The following is a 20767-nucleotide window of genomic DNA, read 5'->3' on the forward strand; positions in this document are numbered from 1 at the left end:
GCCACTTTGCTTGGAGGCTCTGGATCCCCTGTTTCCTAGATTTTGGTGGTTAGAGAGGAAGATTGTGGGAGAGGGAGGGAGCAGAGAGAGAATGGGCCACATCCAGGTGCTTAGCTGCCCTTGCCACCTGTGGTGAACCTGACCATGGGGTTGCTCCCCACAGAGGCCACCGGTCACCCTGGACCTTCCTGTCCCCCCAACCCCCTGGGTGGGGCCTCACCCCGCTCTGGCAAGTTGTAAAGATTGTGCAGAGCAGGGAGTGAGCAGGAGTGCTTGGAGGGAGGAAAGAAGGCAGGAGGAAGGAAACAACCCCATTGTCATCCCCCAAATTACTGGCTGGGATGGCAGGGGAGGAGGCGGAAAGCCGACATTGTTTACTTAATTAAAAGTAAACAACAATTTGCCGCTGCCAGCCTCCCATTAGCTGTGTGCCGAGCCCTACGAGCTGGGGACTCGGCTTTAGCTCCCGCCAAGCCTGGCTCCTTTCACCACACCCCCAGCCTGGGCTCCCCCAGGGCCCTGCGCCCTTCCTTCCCTGGTTCTGCCTTTCTCAGGCTGAGCAGAGGAATCGAGCTAAAACCCGTAGTGTCTCAGCATCCTTGGGGTGGGATAAGAGTGTCAGGAAACTCTCATTGGCAGGTCACCGTCCGGTGAGAGGCCCCTGCGAGCTGAGGCTGTGATGCTGGGCTGTGGTCCAGCAGGACAGTGCAGGGAGCACCACCTGGCTAGGTTAGCTAGGTGTCTGGCTCACTGGGGGGGAGGCGTTCCCCCCTCTTCCCTCCCCACCTGGGTCCCCAATCTATACTACCTGGAGGCCTGGGCCTCTCTGCCCCACCTCCCCCTTTTTCCCTTTTAGCAGCTTATAAACATCCTTCTCCCATCTTTTTGGCTCTGCTCCCAGAAGGGGGCTGTTCAAGGCTTCAGGAGGGCTTAGGGAGAGAGGCAAGCACCCTGGGCCTGTGGGGAGAAGGGCTGCTGGAACTGAGTCCCCCCACTCCTGCCAGGACAGCCACAGGTGACCCCAGGAACAGGGGAGGGGAGTTGGTCTGGGTTAGGCCTGACCTAGGGCTCAGCCAGGGTAGGATGGTGAGAGGGTTGTGCATTGATTTCTGTTGGCCTCCAGGGGTTGAGCAAGGTACCTTGCCTTCAGCCTCCCCGCCCCCCCCCCCCCCCCCCCCCCCGCCCACCCCAGCTCAGGCTGCAGATCTGGCCCAGGGCATGACTTTGGCTCCTGACTTTAGCCGTGACAGCTTTCCCTTTCCCTGCTGGAGGCGGGGGCTAAGTCATTTTCCAGCACCTTGCTGCTGATAAAACCCTTGCTGAGCCGCTCTGGCCAGATGTGTAAGTGGGGGAGAATATCTCAGAAAAAAAGAGCCAAACCTGAGACACTTGGGAAGCCAAGCAACTGGGATGTAAGCCCAAAGGGCGCGAGGTGAGGCAAGGCACCGGGAATAAATACACAGTCAGTCTCGAGTCTCGGTTTGTATCTTGTGCCCCAGAGTGGTGGGTCCCACCAGGCTGATTCTTCCCCCAGGGGACATTTGGCAATGGTGGAGACATTTTTAGTCCTCACAACTGAGGGGGCGTGATGCTCCGGCATCCAGTGGGTGGAGGCCCGAGATGCACAGGCCGGCCCCACCACAGAGCGGTCCATGGGGCAGGGGCTGAGAAGCCCGGGTCCGGAGTTCAGCCCTCCAAGAAGATTTAGACACAGAGCCACTCTCTCCAGGAGCCATCCTGGCCCACCTCTATCCTCCCCCAACATTTACATCCTTTCGTCTTCCTCTTCTCCCATCAGGATTCACACATCCACACGCGTGCACACATGCTCGCGGCTCCCGGGATTCACACGCATCAGGGTTTTCACATGCACTCGCACACACACAAAAATCTGGGAAGTCTGTCCCGCGCTTAATTGAATTAAAGGACTGGGGTTTGGCAGGACATTGTGTATCCGAGCTACAGCTTCTTGCCGCCGTTTCAGCCCTGGACAGGATGGTTCAGGCTCCCTGCGAGTCCAGCTGCTGCTCCTCTCCCCTCCCTCCTTCCCCCACTTTCCAAGCCAGAGGCCTGGGAAGGGCCAGGCCAGCGACACACCGCTCCTCCTCCCTGCTCTCACTGCTTGGCTTTGTGGTACTGCGGGTAGGAGATGGGGCCTCCTGAAAAACAGGTATCCCTCACATTGGAGGCCAGAGGACAGTCTGGAGCAGACTGGTCCAGGCCAGTCCCTTATTCCGTTTTCTGCTGCCCATGCATGGGTTGTGAGGTCGAGGGTGCCGCTGATTGGAAAAAGGTTGCACTTCTTGGCTGAGCATAAAGCCCTCCAGCTCTGTCTGAGAGGCCGGAGGGCTCTGGGGAGCCTGCACCCCTGCCCTAATGGGCAGAGGGCACACAGTGCTTGGGGGCCTGCCATCCCTCAGGTCCTTTCCCCAACCTGAGCCAGGGATGGGGTGTGCTGAGGGGCAAAGGGGATGCTGTTCAGTGTCTCTTCCCTCCCACTGCTGCCAGGCTCCCTCTGCAGCCTCTGCTTTGGCAGGCTCTGGAGGTGGGCCTGTTCTCAGTCCCCCTTTACAACCCCATTCTAGCCCCTGCTTGGGGAACAGAAGGAGCTCAGGCCGTGCTTCTCATCTGAGGGTGATCCCAGCGCCAGAGCCCAGCCCTCACTTTGAGGAAGCTCCGCACGAGCCACCTCTAGCCCAGAGACCGGGGCTGTTAGAAAGGTCCTGTGTCTAGAATGGGTACAGGAGATGCCCAGGGCCTCACTGTGGGCAGGAGGGGCGTGGTCGGCCAGCCTGTGCCTCCTGGGGTGCCATCTTCTAGCACGTGCCACCCTCTCTGGCCATGTCTTTGTGGGGGACTGCTGCATGCAGAATCTGCCCCCCAAAACCCTGCAGCTTAAGAGCTGCTAGGCAAATCGCTAGTGGCTGGTAGTGGCCGCGTCCAGAAGGCCCATTGGAGGACCCAGTCCAATGGCGTCCCACATGTGTGACCCCTGGTGTTTGGACAAGGCCTGGGGTAGGGAGCAGTACTCCCCCCCCCCCTCCACTCCCCCACTGCTGGGCTACTCCGCTGGCTGGCAGGAGGAGTGGGAGAAGGATTGGGGGGCCAGAGAAGCTGCCAGACCCAGTCCGGAGCCCTGAGAAGCGATCTGCACGGCCCAGGGTCAGGGGGGGAGCGGGCCTCACCTCGGCTAACCTCCCTGCCAAACAAAGGGGCCTTTCTCCACACCCGCCTGGGAGGGTGTGCTTGCCCGACGGCTGCCGCCGCTGCAGAGAGCGCTGTTGTTTTCTTCTTCTTCTTCTTGACTTTTCTCCATTTCTCTCCCTCTCCTTGGTTCCTGATCTCTGACTTTAGTCTCCATTTTTAACTTTTTGAGAGGGGCGGCGGAAGGAAATCTTTCTCTTCAAGCGTTTATCAAGTGCAGGGGCAGGTCTGTGCTGCCAAAAGGTGGGGGCGTCGTGGAGTGTTGGGAACAGCCCTGGGGTCACGCGGCAGCAGACTCACCCACACCCAGGGCAGCCCCGCTGCCTGGGGGAGGCAGGTAGGGACCGAGAGAGCCGCGGTGGCGTCGCGCAGGGTGGGCCTGAGCTCACTGGTTTACCCCCACAGCCATGCACCTGGCAGCTCCCGCCCTCCCCGCTCCTCGCTCGCCCATTCCCCGGCCCCCTTCCATCCGGCCCCCGCACCGCAAGCTGTTCCTAATCAATGAGAACGGGAAGCTCGGCCCTCACATCACATCACGGGATGTGCTTGGCAGCGGTAACGGCAGCAACGGGAGTCGCCGCCTCGGGCAGCACAGCCCGGGGTTCGAGCGCCTGGGTCTGGCCGGGGCCTTCTCCTTCCTACTTCCTACGTGCGCGAGCAGAGGGAACCCCGGCCCCTGGAGCCCCAGGCGGGCGGCGCGCAGGTTGGCCGCCCCCGCCCCGGGCCCCGCGGCTGCCGGCGGAGGGCAGCTAGTGTTAACTAGCTGCGCCACCTAGCTACGGCGTCCGGGAGTGCAGCGCGCCGGTCCGTGCGGGCGCGGCCCGAGTCCTGCTGCCCCCGCGGCTCGGCTTGGGGGAAAGCCCCTTTTGGCCCTTCAGGGCATTGTCACTGGGGGATTTGGCACCTGCCAACCTGGAGGGTCGGTATCGTTTGGTGTCTTCAGCAGCTTAGACAGTCCCAGCCCCGAGTCTGAATAGCTGCCTCCTACCAGGTGGCTTGCCATGGTACAAGCTTCTGGAAGACAACCCTCAGCTGCTATTCAGGATCCCAGCAAAGCTGAAATATAGGGTCCCAGAGGCCAACCTCCTTGCCCCATCTATGCCTTCCTTATGTGTGCTTGGCGCCTTAGAGCGTATAAAACTACCCTCTGCTTTTCTCTAAAACTTCCTGCCCGAGTGAGGCTCAGGGAGGGAGAGGAGGTCTGGGAGACACACTGGGTGCCTGATAACAGCAGGTCAAGGATTGGGATCCCAGGCCCAGGGCTCCTTCTGACACCCAGAGCCATCTCATGCCCTCAGGAGGCCATCTGCCTACACGGTTATTCAACCCAGCCTGGGCTTTCCATGCTGAAAGTTGGAGATTTGATGTCAGAGGCCCAAATTCTTCAGGTCTTGTCTGGGTGGCTCTGGACAGTGGCTGCCATAGGTCTTTGTGGGTGGGGGAGGGGAGGGAGCAGAGCAAGCTTGCAAGAGCATTCCCCTTCCCTGCCCTCCACAGGTAGACTCTGCGTCCTTTCTCTGGTCAGTCCAGCCCTCAGGTGTGGAGGTCCGTGTGACCAGTCCTGCAGTGCGGGCCCAGCTGGGCTTTGCAGGAGAATTAGTGGTACTGAGGTTTCCACATCAATTCCTTGGGTGTTGAGTGTTGAGGATGGACCTGCAGGAAAAATGTTCTCTTCTTTAGAAGGGAAGGTGCTAGCCATGTGGTGCTTCTGTCCCCTGGGCGGTCAGAAGTTGGAAGAAGGATCTAGAAGGATCTATTTAGAGTGTCGTTATTCTTTCCAATTGTACTTCCAAGTGTGGTGGATACACTAGTGAACAAAACGCTGGCAGGACTTGACCCCAGGGGACTGATGCTTTGGTGGGGTGCTCCCAGCTGGGAACCCCTGGTCTGGGAGGCCTGGTGGCCAAGTCCTTGGGGCTCTTTTTTTTTTTTTTTAAGATTTTTATTTATTTATTTGACAGAGAGAGACACAGCACGAGAGGGAACACAAGCAGGGGGAGTGGGAGAGAAGTCAGCTTCCTGCCAAGGAGGAAGCCCGATGCGGGGCTCGATCCAGGATCCCGGGATCATGACCTGAGCCCACGGCAGACGCTTAAGGACTGAGCCACCCAGGTGTCCCCCTTGGGGCTCTTGAGCCTTCCAGAACCAGAGTCTCCCAGTCCCCCAGCCCTGGTCCAGCCAGAGGCTCCCAGTGTAGATGGGATTTAAAGGAAAGACTGTTTGGCTTCCAGCCTCCAGGAAGAAGCTCGCCACTTAGACCTTTGATTATGGCTTGTGTTTGCTGCTCTTCCATGAGCCCAAGTATGTGTCTCCCCAGAAGGCCTCCCTGGTAGAGGAGGCTCCTTTAGAGGGACCAGCCTGGGTGTCAGGTGCTGCCCCTTAGGGAGCTGAGGAAACTAGAGCACCTGAGGATGGGAGCCAGGTGGCCTTGGCCTGCTCTGGCCTAGGTGGGTTCTCTTTCCCCAGGCCCCTTGGGTTCTCCTAAGGAAAGGGTCAGTGGGAGGCGGGGCGGGGGTAAGACTCTGCTCATGTCCAGAAAGAGAGAGGTAACCTGGAACACAAGGAGCCCAGGGAGCCGTGACGTTCTCCCATCCCCACCATCTTCTGGCCAGCCTGACCCTCTCCCTGTTAGCAGGGAGGCTCCGCGTAGGAGCCTTCCCCCGCCCAGGGCTGGGAGTGACTTGACTCTCTGAGGGGACTCACCTCTCCCACCTTCTTTTCCTGGTCAGTTGTTCCTTTTCTGCCTCCTCTTCTCATCCTTTGCCCCCCACCTCCCTTCTCTGGAACATTGCAAAGGTGTGTGGGTAGAGGCTCCTTGACTTGGGGCCTCTCCAGTCCCTCACCCCACTGAGTCCCCCATCAGGTGCTGGCAGCTGGCTTGGGCCGAGCTCCGCTTATGAAGCCACTGCTGAGTGTTCTTAGGAATGTTTTCTCCCCTTTTGTTTCTTTTGTTTGTTTGTTTGTTTGTTTGTTAAGCAGTCACTTTCTCCTTTGTCTTCCTTTCTCTCTCCACTTTCTTCCCTTTCTTCCTCCCTCTTGGAACCTTCTACTTCTCCTCCTCTCTCTATCGCGGCCCTCTTGCCTACTCTGGTTCTGATGTTCTATCTTGGTCCCTCCCTCTCTCTTAGTTTTAATTTTGTCTTTTTGTCATTCTCTTGCTCTGGGGTTCACGGATTCCTTCCCTCCTTTTCCCAAACTCCTGCTCATTCCAGGCATGTCCCTCCGGTGGCCTCCAGAACTTCTGCACCAACCCCCCTGCGTTTTCATCCCCGGTTAGCGTTAGTGCCTGGAGGACTCTGTACCTTTTACAAGTAATTGGACCAAGGGCAAGTGTATTTAGGGGATCGGGGGAGGGTGAGGCCTGACCCTGGGAGGTGGGGACACTATTAATAGTCCTAAGAGCAGCTGGAGGTGGGGGCAGTTGTCTGGCCAGGCCTGGCTTGGGCAGCTCAAAGGGTCAGAAAGGGCAGTGCTGGAAACAGAAAGCGGGTAGGGGTTGGGGAGCAGCTCTGCATGCCCCTAGCCTGGATGGGGGTGCCCCCTCCCCAGGGCCCAGTCTCTTCTTGGCATGCTGGTATGGAGGGCATTCTGCACTGTCAGCTTCTGTCAGGTGCAGGAGGGGACAGAAGCTTTAGGGGGTGCGGGCACTTTTATGGACCCAACTATTACATGACTCCCGGCCCCAGGCGCTCTTGGAAACGGTGGCTGCAGCTGCTGGCTAGCTGTGGTACCAGCTGGCACTCCCAGGAGAGGCGGCTGGCCACCCCGTGGGGCAGCACCCACGCTTCTGGTGTCTTCGGTTCTCTGTATCCTTAGCGCTGGACTAGGAGAGGCAGGGCCCAGCGCCCTCAGAGTCCAGGGGCAAACGCTTTTCTCCCCCTTCCCTGTTGGCCTGCCCATCCCCTGGCCTTCCCTTTCACTGCCTCTCCCCCACCATTTCCAGTGTGGTGACCATCCTGAGACCTCTGACTGACCACTGCCTTCAGAGAGGGACACACCTGTAGAAGGCATCCTGGTCTTTTATGTCCAGAGAAACCTCTTTGCCCCTCTTTGGAGATGGTAATGGGCCAGGCCAGGCCCTGAGGGAGCCCATCAGCTTCCTGGCCTCGTTCTCTGGGGCGAGCCACCAAAAGGCAGTAATCTAAGGCATTCTTAATGTGTCGTAATGCTCCCCGGTGGTAGGGGGAGCTGAAGGCTAGCCATACTTCCTTCCCTGAGGCAGACTTTGAGCTGTGCAGGAGAAGGAGGAGTTTCAGCTAATGCTGGTCCACGTGCAAGGACGAAGGACGGGTGACATTGACGAGTGGGCCCCGGGCTAAGCACCTTACACCTGTTTTCCCATTTAGTCCTTGCCCAAGAGCCCTAGATGGCAGGTGGCATCTGCATTTTACAGAGGAGGAAACAGCTTAGAACTTGACCAAGGTCACTGGGCTGGAAGGTTCTGGAGTCTGGATGTGAACCAAGGGAAGCGTGTTTCCGCTGCCGCTGGCTGTCCATCTCCATCCCCCACTGCCCTTGGTGTGCCCCTCTTACCCTCTCTCTGCTGGGGTGAGGCCCGCCCTTGGAGTGGACATGGGGTCTAGACCAAGGACATCTCCCTGGGTAGGCCAAGGGCAGGCCTGGGGTGGGGAGCTCCTGTCTCCCTCCAGCTCTCAGCAGGTCCCTCCTTCTGCTTCCTTCAGTAGCAGCCACTTCACTTCCACTCCCTGTCTGCTGGGAGTTCTGCTCTGACGGGACTTCCTCTCCCTGGGCATCTCTGGAACCCCCCAGATGTAAGGTGCCCGGATCTGCTTGTTCACAGAGAGCCGTGGATCGTGGATCGCTGACAGAGGTGCTGGGGGTCAGTTCCGGGTCTCCTGCAAAGGGGCAGACCGGGGAGGAGCCTGAATGTCAATTCACATCTCCCAGGGCTTCACTGCTGGGAATTAACTGCTTAACTGCTGGCCCAGGGTTGGAGAGGCCCCTAACAGGCTGACTGGGCTTTTTTTCCCTCCATCCACCCTCTGGGTGTTGGACTCCGCACCACGGTGCAACCCTCATTCTCTCCGCCATTTTGGCCACTGTCTGTCATATCATGGGGATGAACAACTGGGCCCCTGGTTCCCCCGGGCTTCAGTGACCAGACCCCCATCTCTCATTCCTCCTGGGCTGGAGGTAGTGCCGAGGAAGGTTCTCCCGTCAGGTGCAGGGCAGAGAGCACTGAGCAGCTCACACCGCGGGAGCGCCCTGGAGGCGGCAGGGTTATGCGCCAGGGTTATGTGCCCGGGTCTGGCCTTTGGGGCCCCTTCTGCGGGTCTCCTGGGCGCCAGAGGAGCCCACTGACTTGCTTTCTCCCTTTCTGCGGTCGCGCTGCTGGGCAGGGAGCCCTGCGGCAAGCAGATCTGGCCCTGGCTCCCGGAGGACCACAGGCGGTGCTGGTGGAGACGGTGTGGGTTGAGGTGGGAAAGACAGTGTCGCCAGGGCCAGGGGCACCTGTTCCCTGTGACCTGTGCTGTTGGCCTTGCCTTACCCTCTTCCATGGCCTTCTTGAGCGCAGGCCTCACAGACAGCCAGAGCAGGTCTAGATCGTGCAGGGGTGACTGAGTCTCTTCCCTGGCCCTCAGCCTTCCTCCCCTGTACAGGTGACTCAAGGCACAGGCTCAAGCCCCTTCAGATCTGTGGGTGGAAGGGAAAGGAGGAAAGGAGAGATGAAGGTAAGGGGGGAGTGACACATGTGTCCATCGTGTCCCTGGCCGCTCCCTTGCCCATATGTTCAGGGCTGTGCTTCCTGGTCATGCTCCTGTGTCCCACCCTGTGGGGCTCTAGGTAACCTCGGGATGGCTCCAGGCTCTGTGTGCACACGCAGGAGCTGGTTGGCTCATGGGGGTGGTCTGCAGAGCGGAAAGAGGGAAGGAAAGATCCTAGAAGCCCCTTACGCCCAGCGGAGGCCGAGCCCCTCCTCTCTTCGCCCTCTGGCTGCCCTGCACTCTCCAGGACTTCCTCAGTCCCTGAGTCGCCTGTTTGCAGAGATGGGGAGAACCCCTCTGTGACCCGTCTCCCTAGCCCCCCATCCGTCCACCGCTCCCCTCCTCAGGGTGTCTCAGATTCTCAGACTTAGGTTTCAAGAGGCACAATAGTTACATTCTCCAGCTCTGATTGCTGCGGGCCAGGCCTCTGGCTCCCCTTGAGATTGGGTTTCCAGTGCCCTGGATGCTCCGGAATCACAGAAGGGAGGGGGACAGGTGGGGGAGGGGAGTGCCACCCGGGGGAGGGGGAGGATCGGCTCCTGAATTGCATCAGTCCTTCAGAGGACAGCACCCCTGGAGCGGAGCACACCGCTGCCTTACTTCTCAAGTCTCAGCCCCTGGGAGAGCCTGGGGAAGGGCAAGCAAACTGCGAACTCTGGGGGCTGCGCGCTCCAGCCCAGAGGTCAGTGGAGCCGCAGAGCTAGAGGTGGGCTCCTCTGCGGCCCGGCCCGGTGCTCAGCACCCAGCATGCTGTGCCCAGTGGGCCCGCAGCTCCCAGTGCCTCCTCTCATCCTACCCCTGTGGAACGGCAGGAAATTGCTGGTAGCGTGTGCACGTGCGTGCGTGTTTGTGCTTGCCTAAGTGTGTGCACGTGTGGGTGTGGTTGAGCTGGGTCTTTCCCTCCTCTTGGCCACCTGAGAGCTCACTCTGTCAGTGATGTGCGTGGAGGCAGCCGGCCAGCAAGTTCCATGTGGCCCCTTTCACTGAGGGAGCTTGTTTCGGGTGGGAGCTGAGGCAGAGCGTTCCCGGCAGCAAGCAGGAATTCCTCCTTTACCTAGCGGGAGCCATAAATATCTGCCCGTCTGTCTGTGACTGGAAACACACGTACGCATATATAACATGCTGTCAGTCGGGGTTCGTGTGCAACACTGGGCCCCTGCTGGCTGCTGCAGCTTCCCTTCCAGGGCTCCCACGAAGAGGCAGAGCCCTTCTGGGGACACACACACACAGAAACAGGCAAGGTTGGGAGAGGAAAGAAAGTTGGAGAAAGGGAACGTGAAGGAGAAGGAAGGACAGAGAGAGGTGTGTGGAGCCGAGAGAAAAAGGAGACCAGAAATGGGATTCCAAAGGAAAAGGTGAAGAGCTCCATAAAGCAAGGAGGGGGCCTTGGAGGGCAGAGAAGGCAGAGCTGGTGCTCAGAGAAAGGCAGTCCTGGGTTGGGGGGGGGCTTGTGGCTGTCCCAGGGCTGTGGAGGGACCTAAGGAAGGAGAGTCCACATGCCAGCTGTTGGCTGAGCTTGGCCTGGGTGTGGGTACTGCAGAAGACCACAGGCCATCGAGGCAAGGGGGCTGACTGATGACGTGTGCAGACGAACAGGGAGTAGCCCCAGACCCAGGAGCCATGCTGAGACAGAGTCCAGATCCATTACCTGCCCCCTGCATAGTCCCCCCTTCCGGAAGCCTCCACAGTGGCCAGGGTCCTCAGGCACTATGGGCAGGTGGCCTCTGCCTTTGAGGTGTGGATCCCATGAGTAGCGCAGGTCCCACGCAGAGGGCAGTCAGCTGAGCATGCTTCCGTGGGTGGCATGAGCTGGCTTAACCACCGGCAGCATGGAGAATAAGCTGCGGGCTCTGAGATTCTCTCCAACCCCAAACCTGGCCTGGGCTCAGGGACCCTGATGCCGTTCTGCACAGGGCATCGAGCCCAGGCATAGGACATAGGCCTGGACTGTTTTCAGGAGGCTATATTCGATGGGCCTCATGCGAGGAAGCTTAAAACCAGAGATGATGCCCTCTGGTCTTCCGGGCCAGGATAGAGGGAAAGGTTGAGTTGCGTCAGGGCCAAAGCGGTGCCCCAGCGGTTGCTTCCCATCTCCAGTCGCTAGGGTGTGAAGGCAGCAGTGGTCTCTGATGAGAGGTGCAGGCAGGGGGCTTAGGGCTGCTTTGCTGACCTTAGGGTGGCCCCAAACCAGGGGTGTGTACTTAGGGGCTCCACCACTCTGGCAGCCAGGCAGAGGAGAGCCGAGGCCAGAGAGGCTCCTAGGGGATGTGGCCCTGGAATCAGAGTGACAGCCTCGGGGGCGTGGGCCGGGGGAGGGTTTGGGGGGAGGATAAAAGATGGAGCTGGGCACCTGTCCGCCTTGTGCTAGCCAACACTGTCCCTGCCCCTCCACTGGCCCACAGGCCACCAGCTGGCCCATTATCCCTGGCGAGAAAGCAGACACTGGAGGGGGGCTCCCACGTGGCAGCAGCTCACTCATGCAAACCCGCCCGGCTGGGACTGCCAGGGGAGAGCCGCCCCGCTCTGGGTCCGAGGCGAGGGGAGAAGGGGGGCAGCGCAGAGAGGAGCCCCCGCTGTGCAGCAGTCAGGTCTCCTCCTGTGCTGTTGGCAGGGGGCAGTGCGTGGGGCCTGTGAACAGGAGATAAAGAGTTCAGGCAGAGGGTTTTTTCTCACTAACCGTGGATTTGTATGTTTGTTCAGCTGGTGGCTCTGATAAGCCCCATTCTGCCAGATAAAAGCTGAGCAGCCATGAGGCGGGGCGTGGGGAGGGGTGTCATAAAGGGACCTTCCTCCTGTCTGTCCTGAGGCCTGGGGTTATCCCCTCCCCCGGGGAGTCCAAACAGGGAAAGGAGTCAGGATGCTGGGGTGTCACGCTCCCTGGTGCACTGGCCTGTGGTGCGGCTTCTGATCCCAGAGGGGTGTCCAGAGTAGGCCCAGACCGGAAGCACGGCTCCTGGAAAAGCCCAGGAAAGCTAGCCTGCTGGCTCCCTGCTCTGGGGGCGGGGGGACGGGTGGTCTCCTCACCCTCCCTAGGAGCCTGTCCACCAGGGCCCGCGGCTCTTTGGCCCTGCAGCTGCTCTGTGGGCTCCTGTCAGCCCCCCCAACCCCCCTGCCCCGTCTGTCCACCGGGTGGACAAGGGTCTGCCCCCATCATGTCCCTTACTGTCCTGTCTGGGCAGCGTTCGTAGTTGAGCCCCTGGGCCTGGGCTGGCCTGCAGGGGCCTCAGCTGCCTTTGAGCAGACCATGGTGTCCCCAGGGCTCCTGCTTTAACCCTCCCTTCCCCTCCTACTGGGTGCGGGCCGCCAGGGCGCAGGGGGTGCTGCTGGAGCGGGACAGTGGGGCCCTGGCCGGAGCTGCCCCTGCTGCAGGGCTGGCTGGGTCCAGATTTCCAGCGTTTCTGCCTTTTGTCCTGGAGCGGAGCTGAGCATGCCGGGGGCCGGCGGGGGTGGCATTGTGGGGACGCTGGCTGGGCCGCCAGCCGTAAGATGGCTGCCAAGGGCTAAGATGGCTGCCAGCAGCGCCTGGAGGCGCGTGGCAGCGGGCCTCGCCCGCGCTGGATCCTCGCTCCCGCTTGCTCCTTTACATCGAGCTAATAGTAATAACAGCAATAACGTTTCGGGACAGTGTCCTGGTTTAGAAGGATTTCCTGTCTATCGCGCTCTCCTGGAGCCCCATTTGTCTCTGCCGTAGTCGCTGGCCCACCTCCATCTCTTTGTCGGGTTCTCTCTCGCCTTGCTGTCCTTGAGCTGGATGTGCGCATGCGCGCGGCTTTCTGTCTCCACCTGGCCGCCTTCGGGGGGGCCCGGGACCACACTCCTGGGTGGACGCCTCTGGCTCCCCCAGCTCCACGGACCCGGACCTGGAAGGCTGGTGGGGACTGTGTCGGTCCCAGAATGGGTGGGGTCAGTAGCAGGCGCCCCAGGGCCGTAGGGGAGCGTGTTCCCTTCCGAGGGCTGCAGGCCCTGGGCTGGTGGCTCTGCCCTTCGGAAGCTTTGAGTGGCGCACAGGGCAGCCCTGGGAGATGAAGCAGGCTCGCGACTCCCCCAGTCTAGGGCTGCCCTAGAATGGACCCCCCACACCCTCAGCCCCTCACCTGAGTCTTCCTGGACTGGCAGGGGGCGTTGAATCAGACCTAGAGAGCCAGGAAGGGGCCAGGAGGCGAGAAAGACAGAATTGATGCCCACAAGACACTGTGGCACAGAGAGGGTGCCCTCCTGGGAGCCTGGCAGGAGGTCCTGTAGATTCTCTTCAGAGCGGAGAGGGCCACTAGCAAAGACGTGGCCTGGGGTGGGATTCCCCATCCCTAAACACACCACAGGCGTGAGCACAAAGGGCCGTGTGGCAGGATGTGCCCCAAATTGGAGGGGGCGAGGGGCCCTCATTAACATTTTCCTTATACACTTCTGTTTTCTCGATTTGTGACCAGCCCAGCCTTTTTTTTTTTTTTTTTTGGACTTAAAAAAACGGAACAAGGTAAAGAATGGGGCAAGTGGGGACTGAAACTGTCCTGTTGTAGGCAACCTGTCCTTTCCCACTGGTCACATTGAGGCAGGTGGACAAGAACTTGGCCTGAGCCAAGCCTGGGCCTTTGCTCCCGGGGGGGCGCTGTTCTTCTTACCAGCCCCCCTCATCCATCACTCTTCCCTTCCTCCCGAGTGGCCGAGCGGCCACAGGCCACCTTGCTGCAATCTCTTGGGCCTAGGCCTTGTTCTTCAGGAACTTCCTCGCTGGTCACCCCCCAAGTGTGAGCAGCTTGGCTGTGAGGCCAGTGGGCGGGGGGGTTCTCAGGCTTGCAGGCTGACCGTGCGGTGGTGGGTAAGACCCAGGAGGCCGGGTCAGAGAGCTGGGCAGAGCCTTGGGCCCATACCAGGGTGCGGTTTTCTGATGCCACCCCCATGTTTTCCCCTTGAGCGGCCGATTCTTTACCAAATGCCTCGCCTTCCTCCTGTCCCCCAACCTGCCCTGGCCCCCCTCTGCCACCCTCTCGCCAGCTGTCGTGCCTGGGCAGGCATTCTGGAGGTCCCCATTGTGCCCCTGGCACACAAAGCTTTGAGGACCTGGGGGGCGGGGGTGGGGGGGCTTTCCCAAGCTCCGCAAAATATTCACACACACACTCCACCCTGCCCCAGCCCTCTGTGAGCTCCCGCCGCACAATGGGCCCTTGTCTCGGGGCTCCCTCTGAGCAGCTGTGGCACTGGGGCATGAGACAGCCCAGACAGGCTGGCACAGAGCGGGCGACAGTGTCAGGGCAGACCTCCCCCCTCGGGGTTGCCAGGCACTGCCTGTGCGCATAAAGGTGAGGTGTAGGAATGGCTGTAATTAATGAAGTGAGAGAAGGAAGGGGCTGCTCCCCCGGGAGCTGGAGCCGAGTGGAGGATGGGGGACCCTTGGGTTCATCCCAGCTGTGCAAAGAGATGATCACTGGCTTCGCTCGTGGGCATCGTCCTCGCCCTGGTCCTCAGCCGCTGCTACTCTCCCAGGGCGACTCTGCCGCCAGGCACATGGGGCAGTGTCTGCAGCCCGTGCTGGCTGTCACACTGGGGCACTACTGGGATCTGGTGTGTGGAGGCCCGGGCTGCGGCCAACCTCCCCGCAGTGCCAAGGACACCCCGCCACCGAGAAGGAGCTGGCCCCGGTGTCCATAGGACTTCCTTCTCTCTTCAGGTGTCCCTAGGCTGCTTCCCTCCGAGGAGAGGGTGCTGTGAAGGTGTTTACAGGGCTGGAGGGGCAGCTGCTTGGATGGTGTGTGGGGGGCACTTTAATCTTGACCCCTTCTCCCCTTTGTGTCTCCTGCAGAATCCGGACAATCAGATAGTTCAAACCAGCAAGGAGATGCGGACATCAAACCACTGCCCAATGGTCAGTGCCCCCCCCCCGACCCCGCTCCTGTGGGCCCATGTCTAGCCTCTGTGGCCTGCCCTGCCCCCACCTGCCCTCCCTCCCCCTGGCCAACCTGGCATCCCCTCTCCTCCATTCCTTCCCCTTTACTTGGCCATTCCTTAGCTGAACTTCAGGTGATGCCCCAAGGGCGGGAGCTCACCTGAAGCCTACTCACCTTTCTGTGTAGACATGAGGGCCCCTGAGGGCCAGCCTGGGTCTGGAATGCAAGGCTTGGAGGGGAGGGAGTCAAAGCACGAGTGGGGAGAGCTTCAGGGAAACAGGCAGGCAGCCCCTCCCAGCCTTGCCTGACTCACTCACTTGTCCTTTCCCCTCTTCAGGGCACTTAAGTTTCCAGGACTGTTTTGTGACTTCCGGGGTCTGGAATGTGACAGAGCTGGTGAGAGTATCACAGAGTAAGTGAGTTCTTTCTTCCAGCCAGGGCTGAGCTCAGCACACTGGGCGCGTAAGGAGGTGGGACGCGGACCCCCTGTGGCCCCCCCTGCTGGTGGGGTCTTGGCAGAGGGGAGGACAGGGTTTCCTGGGATGCTCTGCCCGTTGGTACTGGGCCGGGTGGAGCAGAGGCACCTGGAGAGCCCAGTCTCTAGTCCCCACTGCTTCGGAGGAGAAAAATCACCACTGAGGGCTCTTGCCCAAAGATGCCCCAGCCAGGAGGAGGCTTCTGGGGAGTTGCTTAGGACGATAAAACAAGGCTCCATTGGGCCTTCCACACCTCAAACCTTATCACCTTCTTGCCTTTTCCCAGCTCCTGTTGCGACAGCATCAGGGCCCAACTTCTCACTGGCAGACCTGGAGAGTCCCAGCTACTACAACATAAACCAGGTGACCCTGGGGCGGCGGTCCATCACCTCCCCTCCTTCCACCAGGTGAGCCCAGCACCCTGCCCCCCCCCCCCCCCAGCCCCAGGCCATCTCAGGTGCTGCAGCGAGCTACGCTTCCAAGGCCTGGGAGCCTTAGAAGGTCACCCCTTGTTGAGGGCGTGGGCTCCAGAGCTCCAGGGCCTGCCATGCTACCAACCCCCTGAGCTTCCTGCTTCGTGCTGTCACGGGCCATTTGGTGCTGGCGACATAAGCCCAAACAAGGCATGGGCCTGCCTGGAAGGCAATCCCAGCGGGGATCTGAGAAGGCCTCTCTCTTGCGGAAGGGACACTTGAGCCCAGACAGGTCTGGGATGGAGGCTCCAAGTAGAGCAGCCCCCATCCCAGCCAAGGGTGGACAGCCAGGTGGGACCCCCCCCAAAGAGGGCTCTAGAAGGTGTTTAGTCTTAAAACCCACTGAAGGGTTTGAAGCAGGAGATGCGGGGGATATGGGTTCCAGAAAGTGCCCCTTGCAACAGCATGTGTGGGCAGGACTGACGGCCAGTTAGAGGCTGGAGTGGAGGGGGGCCTCAGCTGGGTGGGGGAGAGGCGTGAGAGGGAGGGAGGGGGCTGAGAGGTGTTGGGGGGTGGACACATTCAGCCTTCGTCAGGACCAGTTGTTCAGGGCAGGAAGGGATCCTGTGCTTTTTTACAAAAGCTTGGACTTCTGGTTCATTGTGAGGTTTTTGGCATTCACTTTAATTTGTTAGAATATTACGCTATAATACTATAGTAGCTTCATAGTAGTACTGTTTTCATATAAAATAACCTAGTATCTCGATGTCTGAGTTTTGTAGCACCCCTTTGGGATTTTTGTGCCTGGCAAGTGCCTCTCAACTTGCCCTGGCCCTGGGGGTTGATGGGAAATAGAAGGCGGGGCCAGGGAAGCAAGGGAAGAGGCTTTTGCTCCCTCTTTGACCTGGGCAGCTCCGTGGATGAGGGTGTCATGGACTGAGAAGGGGCTTAAGGAGGAGGAGCAGGTGGGCTGAGCCCTGAGGGACTCCCAGGGCCGGTCTAGTCTCAGGGGTGGGCACGTAGTGAGTGCCTGGGACCCTCGGCTTGAGTAGCTGTAGCTCAGTCTCCCCTTGGCCTACCTGATCCCTCTCCTCTTCCCCAGCACCACCAAGCGCCCCAAGTCCATCGATGACAGTGAGATGGAGAGCCCTGTCGATGATGTCTTCTATCCTGGTACAGGCCGCTCCCCAGCAGCTGGCAGCAGCCAGTCCAGTGGCTGGCCCAACGATGTGGATGCAGGTATGGGCGCTGTAGGGCCGACGCAGAGCAGGGCAGCCGGAGCCTCTTCTTCCTGCTCAGCTTATCCGGCGAGCCTCCCTCCGGTTCCCCTGCTGTGGTGGCGCTACCTGTCTTCTTGCGTCCTGACCTTCCAGAGGAGGGCAGACCAGGCCGAAGGAGGGGGTGGAGGCTAGGAGCTGGGCTGTCCCTACATGGGCAGCAGAGCCATGGGTGTGATGGAAGAAAAGCAGAGGCCCCAGGCCCTGAGCTCTCGTGGTCTCCTTCTCTTGCTGTTTCTCTAGAGAGGTCACCCCAGCTCTGTGGTCCCCTGGTATGAAGCAGTTTCTCAGTTTGGGCACCATGGACATGTGCGGCCACACCATTTTCTGAGGTGGGGCCGTCCTGTGCACTGGAGGGCGCTGAGCACCAGCCCTGGCCTCCAGCCCCCAGCCAGCAGCAACTCCCCACTCCTTCCCGAAGTATAATGACCAAAAACGTGCCTGGATGTCGCTGAATATCCCCTGGCATAGGGGAGAGGCGAACAGAATCATCCCGAGTTGAGAACTACTCGTTTGAAGGCCCTGGAATCCCAGAGAGGAGCAGAGCCTAGGAAGGGATGACCAAATCATTGTCCAATCAAGCGGGAAAGCTAGGGGAGGGCAAAGGTCTAAGGGAAGCTGGGTCAGTCCTCCCATTACCCTCTAGCTGCTCCTTTCTCCGTGAACCCACCTATCTTCACTTCCAGTCTTGACTGGAGGCCTGAGCAGACCCAGAGAACCCAGATGGGAAGGAGGGAGAGTGCGCGTGTGTGCTCCCACTTGTGTGTGTGCGTGCCCGGTACACGCATGAAGAGGCTGGCCGTGGGCTACTCCGGCGGGGCACACCCTGCGTGTGTCCCTGAGGTGCGAGTCGCGGCGCTGGGGAGCGCAGCCCCGTGTGCAGGGCTCGTACACGGGGCTTGTACGCTCTGGTCAGGTCCGGGGACGGGAGCTCTGCTCTGGAAGCAGGAAGAGGAAGGCCTGACTTGCTGTCGCTTTGCCTGGTGTTTTCCAGATGTGCCTCTACAGAGATGGGCCAAGCAAATGGGCCGGGCAGGGGCTCGGGAAAAGCAAGGCCGAGGGGCGGGGAGGGCTTCTGCTTTGCTGTGGTCCAGGGAACCCGTTCTCAGCTCCCTGGGAGGAGCGGAGGAGGGCTCATCTCCAGACCTTGGGCGCGGGGGGGGGGGGGGGGGGGGACCAAGAGCAAAGCTCACCTTTGTGGAACAGCTCTCCGGGCAGTCTCTGGGTGCCTCTCACAGGGCTTTATGTGGCAAGCAGGGACCTGGGTTGACACAGCCCAGATACTTCTCTGGGAGAGAGAGAAGGGGTTGAAAAGGCTTTGAAGACTCCGCAGCCAGGGCCTCAGTTAAGTGACTGCCTCTGGAGGCTGCAAGTGCCTTGAGAGCTGCATCCGTAGCGGCCTCCTGGGGCTCAGCTTCCTGGTCCCTCTGCCCTGACCTGGTGCCCAAGGAGCTGTCCCCTCTCTGGCTCCCACTCTTTTTTCTCAGCCGTCTGCTCCGGTGCCTGCCATTTCTGCTCCTTCCAGCTGTCCTGCCACGCATGGCCCCCAACATCCTCCTGCAGCACCCCCAGCTCCCTTGCTTTCCCCTCTTTTCCTCCGCCCCCCACCCCCGCGGTGTTGTTTCCCCGTGCTGCGCTGCGACAAATCGCCAATTAAGCAGCCCAGCTGCAGGACAGGGAACAGCTGGGGAGGCGCTGTGCGGCCACGGGGACAGCTGTGCACAGCTGGTGGGAGTGCTCCCCACCCCCTCACCGTGCCAGCTATCAGGTGGCACACAGCTGCCGCCAGATAACACCTCTGCTGGCGGCTGGGAGTTCGCCCTTCCCCCACCCCTTCCCTCCGCGGTTAAGACCGCAGCCCCCCCACTCCCACTCAGACAGAGTCTGTGCCTGAAACACAGCAGCTCCGCACATCCGCTCCGCTCCATCTGAGCCCTCCAGCCTCAGCCTAGGACAGGGGACAAGGTCCCCTGGAGGACCTGGCCCAGGGCCCCTGCTGTGTCAGAGCCTCCATGGGACATCATGCTCTCGGGGTGCAGAGATGACTTGGTTGGCAGCATCAGGATCCTTCAGACAGAGCTGCAAGGTGCGGGGGGGGGGGGGCTCTGTGCCCCTGTCCCAGTGAATGCCACCCCATCTCTGGCACCAGGAGGAGAACAAAGCCCCCAAATGACACATCTCGCAGCTGCCCAGTCTCTGGATCCCCTGGCAGGGGCTTCCTTTCCTGTCCCGCTCTGCCCTCAGTGTCCACGCAAGTCCTCCTGTCCCTCCAGGTCCTCCTGCTCTCTCGTCGGGTGCTATGTCACCCCTGCAGTCCCTCCCAAGGACTGTGGCTTCTTCCTGCCAGAGCCTCCCCCAGTCCGGGGCCCCACAGAGCAGACCCCAGCCCATCGCTCTTCTGGGTCGCCCCCCACTCTGAAGCTGGCTCCCCAGGGCTCCTCCTGCACACCTTCCCCGCCCCCCGCCCCTGCATCCCACCTTTTCAACCTGTGCCCTATGAGCTCATTATCTGCTCCTCAGGGAGCACGATGGGCCCCCTTGCTCATCTCCTACCCTGCGCACCCGAGGGTCTCGCTTTGCTCTCCAGTCAGAGCACCTGTAGCTGGCCAGGCAGCACGCCGGGCCTAAGAACCAGAGCCAGAATGGGGCAAAGGAGGCAGGAGGGGGGTGTGTGTGCGGGGGGGGGGGGGAGGGATAGCCGGGAGGGGGCAGAGGAGAGAGGAGCTGGCTGCTGGCTTCCCGCCTTCCCTTGCTCTCACCCCGGCCCAGCTAAACCTGCCCTGTGTTGCTGATTCCTCCCCCCAGGCCCGGCTTCTCTAAAGAAGTCAGGAAAGCTGGACTTCTGCAGTGCCCTCTCCTCTCAGGGCAGCTCCCCGCGCATGGCTTTCACTCACCACCCGCTGCCTGTGCTTGCTGGAGTCAGACCAGGTGAGAAATGGGGGGCCTGGCGGGGGGGGGGCAGCGGGGGAGGTGGTGGAGCGCTCTAGGGGCAGCTGGCCAGGTGAAGGAGCAGGGGTGACAGCCCCAAGCTCTCTGAGTAGGCGGCGGTCCGGCGGAGGGTGGGCACGGGAGCGGGCCCTCCCTCTGCGGCAGCCCCTCCTCGCCTTGTTCCCAAGCAGCCTCCCACTTGCTTCTCCCCATGTGCACGTCTGTGCATGGGTGCATGCGTGTGTGCTTGTGCGCGCGCGCCTGCGTGTGCTGTGCGGCATGGGCCTGTCTCAAGGCCCTCCCCGACCTGCCTTCTGTGACAGAGGCCTCAGACCCGCTCCTGCCCCCTCTCCTTGCCTCCTGCCCGTGGTGGGCGGAAAAGCACAAGGCTTCTCCCTCTGTCCTCTTTTCACCTCTTCTCTCCTAGCTCCTGGCTGAGCCTGGGGTTTGATTGCCCAGCACCGGGGTGGGTCGCTGTGGGGCACAGACTGACAAGCGCACTCAGGGGAGCCCAGGCTCCCTTCTCAGGCCCTCCCTGCCCTTGGCCAAAAGTGAAGGGCTGGTAGCACCTGGGCTGTTCTCCAGGGAGAGGAGCAAGCCCACTGCCTTGGTGGGCTCTCGTGCTTTGGTCTCGGAGCGGGTGCTTGGTGGGGGCGGGGTGGGGGGGACATCTCAGCGTTCCTGAGGGGACGGCATCCGGCAGGAAGTGGTGGGAGCTGAGTCCTCGGCCTGCCCATTCCCTCATTTGCTTTTTCCCTCCCCTGGTACCCTTCTGGCAGAAAGAGGCCTGGACTTTTTCTCTGCCTGCCTGCCGCCTTGTGGGCTCGTCTGTAGGACACAGAGAAGAGTGAGGTTTACCCT

General features: G+C 60.8%; 1 protein-coding gene across 8 annotated transcripts in view; it reads left to right on the forward strand.

Moving 5' to 3' along the window:
* Window positions 1–20767, forward strand: part of NFIX (nuclear factor I X) — a 97127-nt gene that overhangs the window by 59308 nt on the left and 17052 nt on the right. For 6 of the 8 annotated variants that reach the window (XM_045990009.1, XM_045990011.1, XM_045990010.1 and 3 more), the window contains exons 3-7: window positions 14728–14790; window positions 15150–15224; window positions 15575–15695; window positions 16804–16940; window positions 19784–19906. In XM_045990009.1, coding sequence (XP_045845965.1) covers window positions 14728–14790; window positions 15150–15224; window positions 15575–15695; window positions 16804–16940; window positions 19784–19906 — 519 coding nt within the window. The remainder of the gene's footprint in view (window positions 1–14727; window positions 14791–15149; window positions 15225–15574; window positions 15696–16803; window positions 16941–19783; window positions 19907–20767) is intronic. The other 2 variants (XM_045990006.1, XM_045990008.1) reach the window with 1 other exon arrangement.

The sequence above is a fragment of the Meles meles genome, chromosome 20, assembly GCF_922984935.1.
Source record: "Meles meles chromosome 20, mMelMel3.1 paternal haplotype, whole genome shotgun sequence".
NCBI lineage: Eukaryota > Metazoa > Chordata > Mammalia > Carnivora > Mustelidae > Meles > Meles meles.